This window comes from Brachycentrus maculatus, unplaced genomic scaffold, assembly GCF_059751285.1.
Source record: "Brachycentrus maculatus isolate JH-2025_06_01 unplaced genomic scaffold, ASM5975128v1 h1tg000068l, whole genome shotgun sequence".
Lineage (NCBI taxonomy): Eukaryota > Metazoa > Arthropoda > Insecta > Trichoptera > Brachycentridae > Brachycentrus > Brachycentrus maculatus.
The window spans coordinates 1,828,025-1,844,608 of NW_028280822.1; the positions used below are offsets into that span (position 1 = coordinate 1,828,025).

Genomic DNA, 16,584 nt, shown 5'->3' on the forward strand with positions numbered 1-16,584 from the left:
TTGCGTATTTAGTAAGCCAAATACAATATGTATTTGGAGATTGGTTCAGCAGCTTCAATATAAGAACACAAACTATACAGGAATTATAACACAGTTGAACTCGGTTATTACGAGCACGGTTATAGCGAGATCTCGGATATAACGAGGAAACAATCGTTGAAATTTTGGTTTCCGGTTTTCTCCATACATTTATTCACGGTTAAAACGAGCAACTTCTCGGCTATAGCGAGCAAAAAGAGATCGCCTGTTTTTAAATGGTATAAATATTTTAATGTTTTGAAACATTTTCGAACTTAAGCAATAAAATCCAACCGGGCAATTAAACCGGGCAGTTAGACCCGGGATCGGATTTGGTTTGTCACATCTGTCTTGTACATTATTAAAATAAACAACATTTTTATAGTTTATGAATAGTTTTTTAACGTTTTGTTTGTTTCGGGGATTTTTACAATAGTTTCTATATTTTGTATGTTCTTTGCTTATTATGAACATTATATAATAAACACAACTAGGTGGGGAATGTCAGATCAATTTTAGAGCAGGTCAGTAAAAACGAACCCTCGAATTATAAACATATCTACTAATAATAAAAAGTGTCTCCCAATTCGTGGAAAGGCGGAAATTATTCGGGAAATAGAACATGGTACGAAAATTTTTAAGTGATCAAGCGCACCGATCTGAAGAAAGACGGACAAAAACACAAGCCAATCATTTGTTTTTTCATGTTAACCGGACTGCCGGACAGTAAAATTCTGTGTAGTGCACAAGCGCCCATAGAGAAAGTATTAAAATTCGCCCCCCATCGAGTTGAAACCATAATTTACCTAATCACAATTACCGTCCCTCGATAACCCTTGATACTAAAATGAATGTAGGCGCAGTCCTGGGTTTTTCGTGATCATTTTTGTGGACAGTTCCTCTTCACTTTTTCAGTAATGTGAATATTTCCATTTGATCCATTCAAATTTTATCCAAATATTTACCACTAGTAGTATTCTTGTCGTACATTTTTTAATAATCTTTATTTGTATAAAACTTTTATTGATATCACAACATACATACAAAAACCTATTGAGATGGAAACCTTATGTATTTGAAAATAAATTAATAAATATAAATCATATGTCGAATGTTACACAGGGTATAAAGTAATCAAATAAACCAGTCAATGACACGTCGCAAACCCAGTATACCTACCTATATTTTGGCGTTCATCTGTTTTTCTTTTGTTTCTGGTGGAAATCAAATCTGACTTAATCTATGACATTCCATGGTTTGTGTCAATGTCAAATTTGTTAGTACGTTTGAGGTTATTTTTGGATTTTTGACCACTTTTTATCCAATATTTTTTTGTTAATATATCAATGAATATATTAATTTTGTGAGTTAGACTCTTGTCTGCGCAGCACCTTCCGCCGCTCTCTGTCCTAAGCTTAGACTCAGATCTTTATACTATACCTATTCTTGTCTTTTAACAGTTTTGTGACACTAAATAATGAATAAGTGTTGATGAATAAAAAGTTTTAAAATAGAAAAATTAAGAGTATTTGCAATAATTACTTAGCAATAAATGCCAGTCTCTAGATTTAGGATCTAGCGATAGTAATGAAACACCGCAACTCATATTTGTTAGCTATATTTTCATTTATTTTAGGGTGTATGCTCACATTAAGTATATCAAATTATGATTCTTGTAACACAGATCGTTACAATATGCTTTCTGATAAATCAGAATCGAATTCTTTTAAAAATGCCCAATATGTTGCATTGATAATCTCCAGTCCCGCGAATTTCGACAGAAGGAAAACGATAAGGAACACATGGATTAAACTGACCTCCCTGATACATAATACTGACCATGCGACTTCAAATAGTGCCTCTCGTACTGCAGTTAGCATCTTCGATTACTATTTTGTCGTTGGTGTTAGTTCGGTGTCGGATAAAGTCAGGGCACAGTTGCGAAATGAGCAGCAGGAATTTGGCGACCTTTTGATTCTGCCACAGTTAAAAGACCAGTACAGTAATTTGAGTGAAAAGTTGCTCCAATCAATTAAATGGGTCAATTCTAACTATCGTAATCTGCAGTATCTTTTAAAGTGTGACGATGATTCCTTCGTTCGCATAGATCTCATGGTACAGGAACTGAAATTGATCAAGCAGAAAGAGCTCCAGTCTTCAAAGAGTTCTGTGATGTATTCAGCATCTGCTGGGAAGTTTCATAAAGTAAGTGTTGTGTTTAAAAAAATAACTTATGAGCTAATAATCATGCTGCTATCCGTAGGAGTAGGCAGGGTAGTAGCAATAGAAAACCGCATATGTCCGTCTTTGCAAACATTCTTCGTTCCACATTCATGTTTCTTCTTATACATACCCGCCGATTACTATCACTTCTGACCTATCTATGCCCAAGTATTTGATCATGTCTTCTTATGCTACATTCGCTTCATATTTGTTTTAACATTTTTTTCTCACTCATTCGTCCCACATGTCCAAACCATCTCAACACAATTTTATTTATAATGCTTATCACAGATTTGTATTTTTTCTTTATTTCATCATTTCAACACCTGTTTGCATTTCGACTACATTCAGTCCTACTTCGATCCTTCTTTTACCATCTCTTCATTTCCAATTTTCTTTGCGTATTTCTCATCTTCACGATAAACGAAATCCAGGCCTATCAATAAAGTGTTGCCGTAGAGTATTCTGAATATCACGGACATTCCGTACATAGGATGAGGCTATCCTGTAACGAATGCACAAAGGAAATCTCAGTACATTACCTTGTCCAAACTATAAATCCGTAGAAGAAAAGCGAAGAGTAGGGAATAGAAGGTTGTCATAGCTGCGCAACATTAGGAACTAGGAGGCAATTATATTATCGCAAGAAACAAGCGCCCGCAATTGCTTCCGCATCGGATTATTTTTTCAACATTGATACATTCTCAAGATCAGTATTAGTCTTTTTTCTCTATTCAACCGCTAGAAGGATGAACAACATAAACCGCTGTACGAATAAAAGACATAAATGCCTGCCAGGTACTTGTTTAAAGAAGAAAGCAATGATTAGCAAATAAATGCGGACTTTTGTTTTTTGTGACAATATAATCACCCATCTGGATGGGTCTCAGAGTAGAGCAACTTTTCCACGATGCAAGCAATAAGTACAAGGAAATAAAGAAATTATTTTGTAAAAACATCTCATTGAATGCACGAACACAATGATCTCAATGTATTTTCATTAAAAAAAATATGTTTGTAGCTTACTTCACATGGAACAATCGCTACACACTATACGGACCCGTCACTGTAGATTTTGTATAATTTTTCTAGGTAAAATACATATATTTTATTCTTTCAGGAGAACAGTCTACCGGTTACTGGATTATACTGGGGATATTTCATCGGAAAGGCCCAAGTCAAAGTAAAAGGTCGTTGGGCTGAAAATGAGTTTTTCCTGTGTGATAGATATCTGCCTTACGCTCTTGGTGGCGGATATGTTTTATCTACTGACATAGTGGACTTCATATCAAGAAATTCACATTTTTTACAGTAAGTATTTATATATACCTATATATTATAGGTGTCTCAACTTGATTCGGAGCATCTATTGTTTTTTATAGGAAAGAAGATAAAAGTCTGAGCATCCCAGGGCTTACGACCTGGCATTTGGCTGGCTTAATACTTTGTGTAACATTCACTATTCTGCCATTCACCAAAATCCATATGTTATTAAGTTTTAAAAGATGCAAATATGTAGTGTTGTTGAAAGCCTTTCATATTTGATAGGTTTGTGATTTTAGCTGACGGTTACTCCCTCAGTTGAGAATTTGTGAAGTATTTAGCTTACTCTTTATGAAGTAACGGGTGTTTTTTTAAGAGCTTGAAAACATTAAATAATAATACAAGACAGAAATATTGTTGAAATGATTTTTTTATTATTATTATGTAATAGATAATTTTGTGGCATTTATTTTTTTAAATATGATTTCTAGCATATGACTGCCGCGGCTATGAGTTACATAGTCCATTCGATCAGTCCAATTTTTCAATACATTTTCCAATAAATCTGGCCGTTTGGCGTCGATGGTGGCTTGAATATAAGCTTCCAATGCTTCAAGAGTTGCTGGTTTGCCGGCATAAACCAATGACTTAACAAAGCTCCATAATAAAGTAATCTTTGAAAATAAAAAATCAGTCAGCATGGTTCGATAGTGCTCGCCATTCGCCGTAACGGCAGTTCCTTCCCCATTTCGAAAGAAATAAGGACCGATGATTCCGCCAGCATGTAAACTGCAACACACAGTCATGTTTTGCTTATTGATGAAGCCATCTAACCAGATATGAGCTTCATCACCAAACATAATCCTTCAGGAAAAATGCTCTATGAACTTGGCAAACAGATTTATTTTTTTCAAAGTAAATTTCCACAGTTTGGAAGCGTTGTTTTGGCGTGAACCGATTCATGATAAATTGGCGAACCTTACTGAATAGAAATGTCAACTTGATTTAACATTCTCAACTGTTAAACTATATACAAAAACCATCAAAACTTCTCATGCAGTTAAAAAAACACCCTATACATAGTATTTAATCTAGTTTTCTGCTAAATTATATCTGCATGTTTTATTATTTCATATTATTTATTTCTTTCTTTTTACCCTTATCTGCACCCAGTGGTGCATAGGGCACTGCATTGTAGCGACACAGTGTTATCTTGATCGTTAGTCGCATGAAGGCAAGGTGATCAGCCCTGCGCTTCTTGTACCAGTCCAGGGTGATTTTAAATAAATATGAGAGCGAAAATCACCCATATTTATTATTTACTATTAATTATTAACTATGTATTATCTATTCGCAATTGGGCCATATATCCTGTTGATAAATCGATTTGACTGTAATAAAATAAAACTGATAAAGCGGAATAAAGCGTTTTTGTTATTGAATGATGTAATGGTGTTGTTGATTTGATAATATGATTTGCGTTCCAGCGAAACTTTTTTACTAACAAAAAATAACTGCTGCAATTTTCTTAAATATTTTAATGAGAAATTGAAAAAAAGTTTTATATTGTACCCTGTTCAATGTAAGAAGGCTTAGGGATGGGAACGTGATAGGTGATAGAAAATAGTTTGACTTGTCAAATTTACACTCTATTATCTATAAAGTAAAAATATGTATTTAATCCTTCTGCCTTCGTGAGTAACAGGGACCGTATATTACCAATAATTATACTATGTATCTAATGTTGTGGTGTATTTACTATTTTTATTTTTTATTCAAATACCCACCATCAACGTAACAAATTAATCATCACTGAGGTTATTGAAGTTATATTTTTGATGAAGGCAATCTTTATTTCTGGTGTTAGTTATTTTCTCTATTTGTGTCCATGATTTCGTCTAAGGCGGTAGAGCCGATATCAAATTATATCTGTTTTATTCAGAATCATTTCATTGTGTTGAATTTTGTGCTCGTGTAGTAAAAGATAAAAACAAATTCAAACCTCAATAGTAACTAAAGTATCGATGTCATTGAAAAATAAAATATTAAAGATGGATGTTATTTTTAAAAACTCCAAAATGGTTTAGAGTGATTTTAACTAGCATGTTAACTGCGATATATGTATAGTTTTGTTCATACTGCGGTGACTAGATTTTTATCATTTAGAGATACAAAAAAAAGGGTATTCATAAACCGGCTGACATTTTTTTACTCAAAGATATTTTTAAATTGACATTTATGAAACTGTCAATCCCAAAAATAAAATACTATATAATTGGATCCGTCAGACTCCCTATCAAAGCGCATATGATCTTTTTTTCAGTGTAATACCATGAGTTTTTTTTTTCATTATCAGATTATACAATTCCGAGGATGTTTCAATGGGCGTTTGGACGGCGCCATTGTCTCGTTTGAACCGGCTTCATGACTCAAGATTTGACACGGAGTGGTCGACGAGGGGGTGTAACGACTCTCACATTATAAAACACAAGCAGTCGCCCCAGGACATGGAGCAAATGTATTCCATTTTGGTCGAGTCTAGATTCTCCAAGCTGTGTAAAACTCAGACGGTTTTAAGGAAGTCATACGAATATGACTGGACTGTGCCTCCAAGTCAGTGTTGTAAAGTAAAGGATAGTTAGATACCACATTCACTGTATATTGAATTTTGCATACATATGTACCATGCCATTAATATTTTGTCAATAATTATTTAATTATAATTATAATTGAAAAGCAATATTTTTTATTTGTAAATAAGTTTGAAGCCAATTTTTCTTTTTATTAGAAGTAATTGGGCTATATCAATAGAATTGTCCTCGACGAGTGAATGGGTAAATATGCAATAACATATTATTTTTTGACATCTCATCAAAGATGAAGAAGAATATGGAAGTCTGGGCATTTACGGGGCTTACAACCGTCATAGGCTGGTTTGAGTGATCACTTTACACACGTGTAACATTCACCAATTCTATAGATGTCTCTAGTGAAGTTTTAGTGATTCATGAACAAGGTTTCTAAATTGGTTCATATATATAGAACTTCCAAGAATTTGAGTAGTGTGGTTGTCAATAATGGGTAGAATTGGTGAATGTTACACGTGTGTAAAGTGATCACTCAAACCAGCCTATGACGGTCGTAAGCCCCGTAAATGCCCAGACTTCCATATTCTTCTTCATCTTTGATGAGATGTCAAAAAATAATATGAAAATAACTCCTTTAATTGGAGATAATCCAGATTTTGTGAACAAGTATTTGGACACACTCAAAATGTTGTCAATAACATATTTATTTTATTGATTTTACTCAAAAACAATATACATAATGGATTAGATTAACTAGTTGTTTCTTCCTAATTTGTTATAAATAATGTTGACTTGAAAGGATATATATATATATATATATATATATATATATATATATATATATATATATATATATATATATATATATATATATATATATATATATATATATGTATATATATACAGTGAAACCTCTATCTATAGTTTTTAAAGGGACCTAGTGAAATAAACTATGAATGCGGGAATACGAAATTGAACAGAACCCAAAGATCTTCAGACCTCTTCTGCTGTATCCATTATACAAGCTTTCAATAGTCTGTATCCCACACATAGGAATATTGTCGTCGAATGTAACAAAATTAAGAAAATTTAAAAGAATGTAAAAAAAACAGACAAATTATATCTAATATGAAGCATAATTCAAACGATGAATGCGGAAACGATCGATGCAATCTATTTTTGTATGAAATTAATTTTGGGTAGAAGAAATAAACGACACATCCGGGAAAATGTTTATTCAAGGAACGATAGATAGAGGTTCCACTGTATATATATATATATATATATATATATATATATATATATATATATATATATATATATATATATATACTATATATATATATATATATATATATATATATATATATATATATATATATATAAATATATAATTTTAAAATGAACAAAGCAACTTGTAAGTCTATTAACATATTGCTTGCGAGAAATGCTTAAAAGCGATGAAAGCGCTCTTTTACATAGATGAAAGTGCACATTTATCGGGTAGTTACCTAATTCCGGGTACCCCAATATTTCGAAACTGAACCAAACCTCTCGAACTTATCGGTCGGGATAACAGAGATCTTACTATTGGGCATGAAAATATGGAGATTGACGCCCGGCAACCGCTCGGTCGTTAAGTTAGTATTATAAATTATATATCCATGCATTGCATGTAAAAAATGGGCTCAAGTGGAATGTTGTGGATGACAACTTTAATTTTATTTGTGATGTTTGCATAAATGGCATACATGCTACCCGACAATTGGACACCGTTTTTTCTACGACAAAATATCTACATTTTCATATTTATTTTTGTAAATCTCTTAGCATTTTCCTTGTATAAACTTGATACACTATGGACTCATTTGTACGTTCCATCATTAGTTTAAGGAAATTCGATAATTTTTTTTACTTTAAGATCACCTTTAAAAAGGTACTCGATAAATGGGCACTTTCCTCTACTGTTAGTAGAGAGCGGGAGACGTTTATAGGCGTTCTATTTGCTTACTTTTGGTAGTGCGAACATTGCACAGATCGGAATTGGGTTTGTGGTTACTTGTGATTAGTATATGACCCTAAGTAGTATACTAATTAGGGTTGATGAATAAACCACCCAACAACAATGTGATAATAGACTTAATAGTAATTAGGCATATACCAGGGGTGTTAGTCGAAGTTTGCCGGTTTTACTCATAGATGTTGCTAGAGATATGTATACATTTCTATGATTTGGCATCTTTGTCATATTTTTCTATGAACATCAACCTTCAAAAATACACAAGTTACATTCTGCCAAAATAATAGTGTCATAGTTGTTTACCTAAGTGAATATGTCGAGTTTCGTTCCAAGTAAATCGGATTTGCGGCATTCGTTACTTTTCTTATTTCATCAAAAGAAAAAAGCAGTTGAAGCTCATCGGTTGCTGGTAGAAACTTACGGTGAACATGCTCCAGTGATTAGAACATGTGAGACATGGTTTCGTCAATTTAAAAGTGGAGATTTCGATTTAACAGACAATGAGTATCCTGGTGCAACGAAAAAGTTCGAATACGAGGAATTGCAGGCGTTATTGGATGCAGATCCAACACAATCGCAACGACAATTGGCCCAAACACTTAATGTGACCCGAGGAGCAATTTGCCAATGTTCAAAAGCCATGGGAAAGATCCAAAAGTATGGAAAATGGGTACCACACCAAATGAACGAGAGACAAATCGAAAATCGAATCATACAGCTCAAGTGGTGAAAAACACTCTCAAAGCATTGAATTGGGAAATATTATCGCACCCGCCGTACTCTCCAGACCTTGTCCCGTCTGACTATCACCTTTTCGCATCGATGGGACACACACTCGCAGAGCAGCGCTTCGCCAATTTTGAAAAAGTCGAAAAATGGCTTGTCTAATGGTTTGCCTCGAAAGAGATTTTTTTTTTGGAATGGTATCCATGATTTGCCTCAAAGATGGGCAAAATGTATAGAATCCGATGGTCAATACTTTGAATAAAAAAAATTGACATTCCCTTGAGAATTAAGCGTTTTCTTTATTGAAAAAACCGGCAAACTTCAACTAACACCCCTGGTAAAAATGCACAAGAATGTAGTAGAATAACCAAAAAAGAGTTCCACAATGCCATTCCAGTTTTATGTATGTACTATGTGCTTTTTGCAAAATAGCTATAAATAACACAAGCTATGGGATGTAATACTAAAAAATTATTGAAAACGAAATTACATTTCTTACAAAAATATATGAAATATGGTTTATAAGCATAAAAATTGCAAAATAGTATTATTTTTGTGAATATTCAAATGTTATTTTTTTGTTATTTATTGGGATTGGGAGGTAGGCTGAATTTCTAATGTTTTATTTTTAACAACTTTGACATTTTAAAACGGGATATCAATCATTATTATCAGATTGTTAATGATTTCGAAAAGGAAATTAATGTTTTTTTTTTTTACCAAATACATACAAGTAAAATTAATGTTTTATATATTACGTTATTTTATTCTTACCTTTTAAGTGCAATAAAATATACCATAAAAGATTTATTAAAAAAAAAAAAAATAGTCATAAGCAAATATTAAGTTCATATAATATTGCCAGTAATAAGTTGTTATTAATAAGTCCTTATATATGAAAAATGAAGTTATTTATAAGATTTTTTTGTAAATGTGTAATGTGTTTATGTGTTAAAAATTATTTCGTTGTTCAATAAATTGGCATTCATCTTACATTTGAACATGCTTAGGGACCATCAATCTTTTAATGGTATTTTACAATTTATTCCATTGATATAACAATCATTAAGCAAGTGAGAATGTTGTAATTTTTTTAAGTATAAATATTTAATTAATTTAGATAGTGATTTGTGAGAACTTTGATTTATCTTTTAAAGTGGTACTTGAGATAAGAGGTAAAAAAATGCTGGGACTCACTACTTTACTCGTCAAAAACCAAGTGTCCCCTGTTTAACGTCAGTATCACAACAGTGCTGCTCAGCGACTAAGAGTCGTGCACCTCATCAAAACTCTAAAGATTTGAAAATTGATGTCTGAGGTGAATACTGGGTGCAAGGCGGTATGACTTCCTCAGGAATGAGAATGTGAGGAGAGGAACGCAGCAGCCCCTCACATTGGTAGTCCTAAAAAGGAGAAGGTGGACACTGATGGAACATGTTCTAAGAATGCAACCTGAGAGCATTAATTCCTCATGTCTCTTCTTCCAACTCTGAGGGTTCCTGCGACTTAGAAGACCACTTGATCATTCACCAACTATACTCAGTGGAACTTCGGGATGCTGGCCTGGCTAGTGGAAGTCACGGAGATGGTATGTGACAGGGTGACTTGAACTGACCTGAATTGTTATTAGTGATGGCCGATTGAATACAAATTCCAAATCGATTATCGACTTCTTGGGAATAATTTATTACCTTATTTAACTAACTAACTAACTAACCATCACGCCGCTTCCCCGCAGGGGTAGGCAGAGAGAATAGAGCGCCACACCACTCTGTCCTTGCAAACATTCTTCGCCTCTTCCACGTTCATGCATCTCCTCATACATACCCGCCGATTGTTACGACTCCTAACCTGACCACTTTCAAGTATTTGGCATACCTGATCGTGCCATGTTTTTCTCGGTCTTCCTCTGCTTCTTTTCCCGCTAACATTCGCCTCATAAATTTGTTTTACCGTTCTTTCCTCACTCATTCGTTCTACATGTCCAAACCATCTCAACACACCTTTCTTAATTTTATCGATAATGCTTATCTCAGCTTTGCATTCTTTCCTTATTTCACTATTCGCACATCTATCATACATCGTTTTGTTACACATTCTTCTGAGAGATCGCATTTCGACTGCATTCAGTCTACTTTCATCCTTCTTTTGCCAACTCCATGTTTCACTTCCATACATTAGAGTTGGAACCAGGACTCCGTTGTGCACTGCCAGTTTAGCTTCCGCTGATAGGTTTTTATTTGCTATAACTGATTTCAGTGCACCGTTCACTTTGTTCCCAGCATTCACTCTCCTTTCTATATCTTTATCAATCTTTCCATCCCTAGAAAACATACTACCTAAATACACGAAATCATCTACCTGTTCCAGAATCTCTCCGTTTACCAATATTTCACATTCAGATCTGCATTCTTCTCTTTCAAAAACCATAATCTTAGATTTGCTAACATTCATCAATAAGTCACTTTCCTTGCACACATTATACACTTTTGTCACCAACGCCTGCAGGTCTTCTCTGCTATCGGCAAGAAGAACAGCATCGTCAGCATACAAAAGGCAACAGACAGTCAAATTATTCATTCTGGCTCCAACATTTAAATCTTTCAGTTCTTTCATGCAATTATCCATGTATAGGTTAAACAGCCACGGTGACATTACACATCCCTGCTTAACACCTTTAGAGATGCTAAGCCAGGATGAAAATGAACCACTTACCCTTATGCATGCAGTGCTATCCTCGTACAAGGATGCTATGCCTTGGATAAGTTTACTGCTTACCCCATACTCAGATAACACCTTCCATAGCTTCGTTCTATCAACTCGGTCATACGCTTTCTGCAAATCCACAAAAGCACAGAAAAGCTTTTGGTTTTTGGACAAAAACTTTTCAGTAATGTTGCGCAAGGCAAAAATTTGATCCGTACATCCTCTCCCATTCATAAATCCACTCTGGACATCCCACACTTTGTCCTTTGTTATGGTTCTCACTCTTTCAATAAGGATTCGACCATACATCTTGCCAACAGCACTCAATAGACTGATTGCTCTATAGTTCCCACATTCCACCCTAGAACCTTTACCCTTGTAGAGAGGCATTATAACTGCCCTTCTCCAATCCACCGGAGTATAACTCTCCTCCAGACAACGGTTAAAGAGCCTATGCAACCATGTGAGAACTATTTCGCCACCATTCTTGACGTATTCTGCGGCAAAATTGTCGAATCCTAGAGCCTTTCCATTTTTCAAAGACTTAGTGGCATTCTTAATTTCTTCCATACTTATCTCTCTTGAAACATCATTCACACATATTCGGGGAAATGTACTTACGTCACTAACGTTATTAATCGTATGTGTTTCATACACCTCCTCGAAATACTCTTTCCATCTCTCTTTTATATCTTTTCCATTCGTCACCATTTTTCCGTCTTTCGCTGCAATCGATTTCGTACATACATTCAAGCTTAGACTTCGGGAGTTTTTGACTTCTTTCCAGAAAATTTTTATATTTTCTTGGAAATTTTTTGTCATTTTTACTCCTTCATCCTTCCTCAACAAACGTTTTCGTTCACTCACCCCTTGCTTAACTTTCATTTTACAATCCTTGTATACTTTTTTAACCGATTCACACTCAGCGGAGCTTTTATTCCTCACTGCCAAACACTTTAACCACGCATTCTTCTTCTCTTTCACTAAATCCTTAACATCATCATCCCACCACGCATCGCCTTTTTTCCTTCCTTGTACCGCTGTACCACACACTACCTTTGCGGATTCACACACACTACCTTTCAGATGTTCCCACATTTCATTTATACTAAGTTCATTTACATCTTCCGCAATCAACCTGTTGCATACGTCTGTTTCAAACTTAACTCTTATGTCATCATTCTGTAGCTTTTCTACTTTGACTCTAGAAGGAGCCGCCACCTTGTTCGTTTTGGCCCTCCACCCTTGGAACAGAATCACTCATGAAACTACCAAAAAGTGATCTGTTTCCATTTCGGCCCCCCTGAACACTCTTGTGTCTACTGTGGCGGATCTCAATCTAGAGTCAATGACGACATAATCGATAATAGACCTTTCATCACATCTCTCCCAAGTATATTGATGGATTCCCTTGTGTGCAAAAAAAGTATTTGACACAAAGAGATTCCATTCCAGACATACCTCTAGCAATCTCTTACCTTATTTGGTTTTTGGATTTGATCACCAAACACTAATCACATCAATTGTTGCACAAATTGTTGGTTGTGTATTCTAGCTGCTGATATATTTGACATAAAAATCTTAAACTGGAAAGAAATATAAACTGAGAAAAAGTAATAAACACCATCCCAGTTAGTAGGGCATAGATCGGCAAAGTGTGGCTCGGGAGCCGCGTGCGGGTTTTTGATCTTTTAAGTGCGGTTCTGGCACAAATATCTGCAGAAAGGTTCTTCGACTCTACGTATTCACATGTATAATCTACATCAAGCTTTAACCTTATTAAATTTAATGAAGGTCTTAAATTATAATAAAGGTGTACTAGAATTGCAACTAGATTTGGCTCTTAATATATTATTTAATCATTATATTGTGAATATTTGAACAATAAGTTTGCAGACCACTGCAAGAGAGTAACTGTTATTCATTAGGTACATTTATATTGTTATAAATTTCATGTATGAACTGCAATATTTTAAATATACATATACCGCAATCTCAAGTTTTAAATGCAATCATAGTACGTATTGTAATTTTAACCACGAAAAAAGTGTTGTCCACCCTTTTTGTGAATTCTTACAAAAAAAGGTCAACGTTTTTGTATCAATCATTGTCACTCACTGTGCTGCTATCATTGGAGGATGTTTCTCAGTAAAAGAAATACTAATAAATATTTTTTTGTTTATTTGTTATTTTTATTTATTATCTACCCCTGGTTTAATTCAACAGAAGACAAATTGATGATCCGCCTTATACCTTGCCAAATTAAAGCTCTTCCTGGTAGGTTTTCTTGTTGCATGATCGCACCATGTCGTAAATCTACCCCAGTACTTACCATAAACAAAATGGTATAAAGCACCCTTAGCGATTATCGAATTGTCAATGTTTACATCACCTCTGTAACAAACAAGCATGGACAGTTCTTCAGTTAAATATTCTGTAGGTAAAATAGTTCTCTGCTTCTTACAATTTCGGAATGGCATGTGCAAAGGCACAAACTATAGAGGATGATCCTGATTGACATATATGGACCAAATTATCTTCAGTATACATTGTAGCGGATACGCCTAGTTGAAGAGATGAGGATAGACAGGTGTAGACTGACCATGAAAGAAGGAAACCAATCATCACACAGATTGTAAACCACAAAGAAGATAACACCTTTATGTCATTGAAGTCACTTCAGATGGTCATTGGGAGGGTTTGTATTGTAGATAGATGAGTTTAAAAAGTTTTTTTAATGTGCTTTGTTGGTATGTTTTTTTTTCAAAAGAGATTACTGATGATTTGTGACACCTCAGTTATCCAATATTTAATAATTCTAATAAAAATGGCTAAAACATCAAAGTTTTCATTTTGATTCAATAAAAATACCCTTTCAGTGCTACATATTTATAAAAAACTGAGAGTTGATTTTAGTAACCATGAACCATAAATTTTGCCAAAGTGAATAGATTGTAACATGGCAACATTGAAGTCAAGGAGTGGGGAATGATGTCAGCCAATGGATACCCGCCATGTTGCATTAAGCATGTGTACTGGAAAACAACCATTGGCAACCCTGGCTGGATCGAGACCAATGTAGATCATACATAAAATTGTATCGCGCTTGGATTGGGAATAAACCTTGTGTTACAAACCATTGAGTATTTTTACTGACAAATACGGCGGCTGTTACAAGATATTTCAATTGTGAAGTTGGTATAAACTATATGAAGATGTTTATAGATGTCACTATAAATTATTTATAAAAAAAAACTGATAGCACTCGAATTATAACTGAATGCAACATCGCATCCATACTCCTTTGGACCTAATTTTGCTCAGATGAAATTTGTCCATAGAGATGTAGAAATTCCCAGTAATTTAGAATTTTGTGGTTCATGACATTGACACAATACGTGATAATAAAAAGATGTAATGCATTCAGAAGTTTATTATTTGATAATACACTTAAAAACATCAAGAGATATATTTGAGATTCCCTTCTATATAACACCAACTTATGCGAGTACCATTTTATGGATATAATATATGTGCTTTACAATATTAGCTTAGAAATACAAAAAAAGGAACAGAAATGAGGTATTTCACCTTAAGTTTGCGATGAAAAATACAAAGTAACACATTTTATTAAGCAATATGAGTAGTACACAAGTTTTTAAGCCAATGGCCGCAATGAGTAGAATATAAAATTATCTACCGATTTCAGTTTTTTTGAGAGATTTTTGAAAGTGAAAAGTATTGATTTTTCTATTCCATTTTATTCCTGCGAGTTTTGGTAGATAATGTTAAATATGGACGTTAATATTTTTAATTTTCCACCGATTGACGCCATTGGCTAAAAAACTTAATTTTTGAACATAACGTGGTTTGCAAGTGGACTGCTCATATAAGTTAGCAGCCCTACAAACTGACATATTTTATAATAGATTTATCATTAACATTAAAAATTATGATTATTGAAAACTTTGTGACAATTATAAGTTACTTCTTGATGGGACAAACTAATAGCGGAAATAAAGCAACATTATTGTATTCTAAATAACAAAATGACATTTATTTAATGGAATTATCAACACTAGAACAAAAGAAGGCTCACAGTGATACTTGCACTAGACGGTTCAAATATTCAATTTAAAGTAGCGCAATACCTGAAAACTACTGAAGACGTATTTGTTGTTTAAATACAAGTTCAAAGTACATGGATCTGGTGTAAAACGTTTAAAATGGTATTTCAGCCTATTCACCGTCTAACGTTATTATCTAAAATTTTACTGAAGACTTATGAATATCTTAAATATATTTGATATTTTTATTTTAAGAAATACACTACGTATTCAGTTTAAAAGTAACTAAACCCATAAGTAAGGAGCACAGTTATAAATGCAATGGAATAAAGGTTTTAAATTTTCTAATAACAAAAGTTCCCAACAAACATTAAATAAATAAAAAATAATTACAAGTTTTTATTGAAATTGTTTTAACCCTAGATAACTAAACTATATTTGTAGATACAATGCCATTTGTGGATCGCACCAATTGACATATGTAGTAGCTGTGCGGAATATGTAAAATGTGAAGTGATTTATTGTTAAATGTCTCTTACATTCATTCCTTATAAACCAAACTTAAGTGCCATGTAACCGGTTCCTATTTTTAATAAATACTTTTTATTAAGTTTTGAATATTGAAAGCATTAACTTTGTGGATCATATTGATATATTATTTCGAGAAACAAAAATACTTTGTGTTTTGATCCACTGACATTTTTATTAACCAACTTCATAAGTAACCGACTTCATTCAGTCATAAATTAAACCCTGAAGAGGGCAACAGGTTGTTGCCGAAACTAGTTGGTTAATAAAAATGTGAGTGGATCAAAACACAAAGTATTTTTATTTCTCGAAATAATATACTCAAGTTTCACATTTTTAATTGCGTAGTCGGCCAGACGAATGTTTAGTTATTAAGGGTTAAATGTTCCATAATATTCATAAACATACAAAGCCTATTCTATCACACAGTCTTGGAAATTAAAAT

General features: G+C 33.8%; 1 protein-coding gene across 1 annotated transcript; it reads left to right on the forward strand.

Annotated features, from left to right (window-relative positions):
• Window positions 1-1,258: 1,258 nt before the first annotated feature.
• Window positions 1,259-6,885, forward strand: beta3GalTII (beta-1,3-galactosyltransferase 6). Its single transcript, XM_088256831.1, has 3 exons — window positions 1,259-2,223; window positions 3,362-3,552; window positions 5,861-6,885. Exons 1-3 carry the CDS (start codon window positions 1,606-1,608, stop codon window positions 6,144-6,146), a joined length of 1,095 nt encoding a protein of 364 aa, XP_088112957.1. The 5' UTR covers window positions 1,259-1,605; the 3' UTR covers window positions 6,147-6,885.
• The last annotated feature ends 9,699 nt before the right edge of the window (window positions 6,886-16,584 follow it).